Below are 3869 nucleotides of genomic sequence, written 5' to 3'. Positions count from 1 at the left end.
GTTTGAGCCCTGGTCCGGGAAGATCCCACATGCCGCGGAGCAACTAAGCCCATGCGCCACAACTACTGAGCCTGCGCTCTAGAGCCCGTGAGCCACAACTACTGAGCCCCCGTGCCACAACTACTGAAGCCCACACGCCTAGAGCCCATGCTCTGCAACAAGAGACGACACCGCAATGAGAAGCCCATGCACCGCAATGAAAGAGTAGCCCCCGCTCGCCGCAACTAGAGAAAGCCCACGCATAGCAACAAAGACCCAACACAGCCAAAAATAAATTAATTTAAAAAAAAAGAATATGAATAAGAATGACACAGTGTTTATTTCAGCACTTCTAAAGAGTGACACAGAATCTGGAAGTAAGAAGTGTTCTGGTTTCAGAGAGGTGGGGCAAGAAAAAAGCTTTCCCAATGCTTGGATGGCATATTCCCCCCAAATTCTTTGTTCTGATTCCACTATGCCTTACAAGTTCAGATTGCCAGGAATGATAATACTAGAAAGGGATGGCCTGGATTTGAGACATAAGTATTCCAGACACTGGAATAAAGTTTCCCTACTGTAATAGCAAGTTTCCATTCTAGAGTATCCATCAATCTCTTATGAGCTTAGTCATCATAAGTTACCTAGAGCCTCATTAACCCTTAGGCTTGTGGGAGGAAAAAAAAAAATCAACCTTCCAGATCTGCAAGGCTGAAGATCAAGTCCTGAACTGTCATGAACCTGGACTACCACTAACAGTAACCCCTTACTGGATAGGTGGCCTCTCTAATCAAAACCAGTATATCTGGAATACCTAAAAAGTGAAATCTCAATGGATTTTTGGACCAGAGGATCTTGTGGTGTTACCACTTAATCCATAGCCAAGAGGTTATAAGGGCAGTCTATGCCCTCAGTCTCAACCAGAACATGGTTGAACCAGAACATGGGTTGAGCCCATGATGAACTCTTGGGCTCAAGAGTTTTATAAGGCACTCCCAGGCTAACACTTCTTTGCTGCTGTTCACCTCAGCACCTAGAACAGTAGGCTCTCAATAAATATTAATTGAATGAGTAACTCAATAAGGGCCCATCTTTTTGAGATGAAGACTGGTATTTGAACATCTTTATCTCAGATGCTCGATCAGAGTATTTTTGCAGACTGTCCACAATCCTATCAATCTTTCTTCTTTAGGTAGAACTTCAGCATGTCTTCTCAGAGCTACTACTTATCTACCTTGGTTGCCACACCATATTCAGCTTGCCTTTCAGATGGCAGCTGGGGTAAACTATTGATGGCAGGTGGGTCTGTATTATAGAACTGCATGTGTTTTAGGGTATCCCTGCGTTGCTCTTTCACATGAAGTATGAAGTATGGCTCGCAGATGACAATGGGAAAATTACTGAAGAAGCTAGATGTACAATCTGTGCAAGTCCAAATAAATTACCACTTGGAAGTTTCAACAAAATCTTCAATAAGCTTTAATACAGAGCTTGATACAGTGTTAGTGATATACTTTGCCTGACACGGATATCTTCTGATTCCATTTTCTATTTCTACTTTTATTTACCTTCTGACCCTCTACTGTGCTGTCAGGGAAATGAGAATGTCTACTTACTGAATGAGTCAGTTTGAAATGAGTTTTTACCTCTGTATTTTGGGAAAGTCACAGCAAACCAGGCCATTCCAAAACCACTTTTCATCTAAAATTTTACAAATTCAGATCAATATTTCAGCCTAAAAGATGCGGCTAACAAACAGCAAAGCTCCTATTACAATCTAAACTGAATATAATCCCTCCACCTCCACCCCTCTTCAGTATACCCAGTATCTAAGGCAATGGACGTTACAGATGGATACATCAACTTCACATATCATCTTAGATATTTCCAAAAATTAAATACTAACAGATGCCTGCCCCGGGAAAAATATTTAATCAGTGAGAAAGACTGTTAACCTCATATCTAAAGGGTATCATGTAAAGCTGTGGAAATAGCAAGAGAGAAGATGGAGTATGCTTATTGGTTACAGATTTTATGTTGGAGAAAGGAGTAGTACAGCAATAGGAGAAGAAATGAGATCCTTTCAATCAGGGTTGTCTATCCCTTACCTTAAACTAGATGCTGGGCACTAACAAGCACATATCAGAGCAGACAGTAACCTCTTTCATTTCTAGAACCACCCCCCCCTCCCCGCTCCCCGCATCCCCCAAGAAACAGACCAGACTACTGTTGTCCATTTCATAGGGGATTTGAAGAAACTCAAAGACTCACTGTGTCTTTGAGGGCAGGCAGTCAATGAACAGCTACTCCTCTGTATATCCCTGAAAAGTTCCCTACCAGTGAATCCCTCTTTTCTATATACCAGAATTCTCGACCTTACTCAATTATTTTCCTATATATAAAGAGGCATAATTTTTCAAGGTCTCACACAAACGCAATCTCCTGAAGCACCCAAGAAAGGCCTTCCCTAATATGAAATAAAGCCATTATACAGTGTGGCGGCCAACAATGGATTCCAGGACAGTCCATACAGATGTCACGACAGAATCAATGTCTTAGGATTTCGCCTTCAGAAGGGCTCTCTGGTTCGTTTTCTCTTTAGTTTCTTAAGAAGAGAGACGAGCGACGTGAGGAAATCAGCAGCCCTCCACGTGAGCAGATTCTAAACACAAACAAAAGACTATGATTCTGAGACCAAAATGGGGTCCCTGACCAGAGGACCACTTCCTTTGGTGGACGTTCGGCTTTCATAGGCGCCAGGGAAATCTCATTTAAGTCGGAAAGTGGGGAAAAGCAGAAAGAGAAGCGGTTGGAAGACTCGCGAGTCTTGAGCCCAAGCTCTCCCTCTTCCAGGGCAGCAGACCCAAAAGACTAGTCCCGCCCAGAGCCCAAAAGAGGAGACGGGGGGTCGTGACACTGGGAGCCTGGGACCGAGCGCAGGGAGCGACTAAAAGCGCGCACACCCCGCCCGTCTCCTTCCACATCCCGCCGGGACCCGGGAGCATCCCCACGGGGTGGCGGAGCCAGCCCGGGAAAGGCGCTTACCCACTTCCAGGCACAGAGAGCGGTAACCGCTCCAACCCCGACCGCTCGGACAGCTCCTCGCTCTGGGCCGCGCAGCCGCAGCTTCAGCACTCGCGTCCTGCTCCGTCTGATCTCCCCTCACCGAACACCCCTCTCGGGCTGCCAAGCGCCGCACCCCGAGTCCCGGGCCCGAGCCTGTATTTAAAGGTTTCCACCCGAGAAGGCGGAGGCTTCATTCCCCCGCAGCCAAGCCCTCCCGGACTTGGCCCTCCGCTGCATCCCTGCTCCCCCTCCCGCCACTGTAGGCCGGGGCCCGCCCCTATTTCCTGCGGGGCCCAGGGGCGGTGGATACGGGGGCGTGACTAGTCGTCGCTGGGAGGGGCAGACCCCACCCCCCGGCCGAGCCTGGGCAAATCCGCTCGGGCCAGCTCAGCGGCCCCGCCCCTGCCGCGAGCGGCGCTGGGCTGAGCTGTCTGCGCCGCAGGTCGGCCAAGGACCGAGGGCTAGCCTCCCGGTTACGCCTAGGTCAGGGTCTAGTTTCCCGGTAGTCTAGAGCCCGCTCTTGCCGTCTGGCCCCGCTTCCCTCCCTGTGTCCCCATCCTGCCTCACAGCGCTGAGGTGGTGCCGCGTGCGCGCCAGGTCAGCCATACTCTGGGGCTGCGGCCCAGGGGGACCGGAAGGTCCAGGCCCCCTTTCCGGTCTCCCCAGCAGCCTAGAGGGCCTGCCTCGTCTTTCGGCCCCCTAGACTCTGTGGATCAGACGTGGCCAGCGGCTTACTCCACTCCCACGCCTTCCGGTCCCATGGGTCCGCCGCACCCTCCGGCCCTGCGGCCGAGGGTTTAGTCATTACCTCCGACCCGCCGCTTCTG

General features: G+C 49.9%; 1 protein-coding gene across 3 annotated transcripts in view; it reads right to left on the bottom strand.

The window, feature by feature from the left end:
* UGDH (UDP-glucose 6-dehydrogenase) overlaps nucleotides 1–3652 on the bottom strand; it is a 31508-nt gene extending 27856 nt beyond the window's left edge. Inside the window, exons 1-3 of one of the 3 annotated variants that reach the window (XM_024731680.1) lie at nucleotides 3022–3652; nucleotides 2469–2638; nucleotides 1623–1677 (exon numbers count right to left, since the gene is read on the bottom strand). In XM_024731680.1, coding sequence (XP_024587448.1) covers nucleotides 1623–1677; nucleotides 2469–2505 — 92 coding nt within the window. In that variant the 5' untranslated portion in view covers nucleotides 2506–2638; nucleotides 3022–3652. The remainder of the gene's footprint in view (nucleotides 1–1622; nucleotides 1678–2468; nucleotides 2639–3021) is intronic. The other 2 variants (XM_024731683.1, XM_024731681.1) reach the window with 2 other exon arrangements.
* Nucleotides 3653–3869: the final 217 nt, after the last annotated feature.

This window comes from Neophocaena asiaeorientalis, unplaced genomic scaffold, assembly GCF_003031525.2.
Source record: "Neophocaena asiaeorientalis asiaeorientalis breed wild unplaced genomic scaffold, Neophocaena_asiaeorientalis_V1.1 scaffold39, whole genome shotgun sequence".
Lineage (NCBI taxonomy): Eukaryota > Metazoa > Chordata > Mammalia > Artiodactyla > Phocoenidae > Neophocaena > Neophocaena asiaeorientalis.
This window is presented reverse-complemented; position numbering and strand designations above follow the sequence as displayed.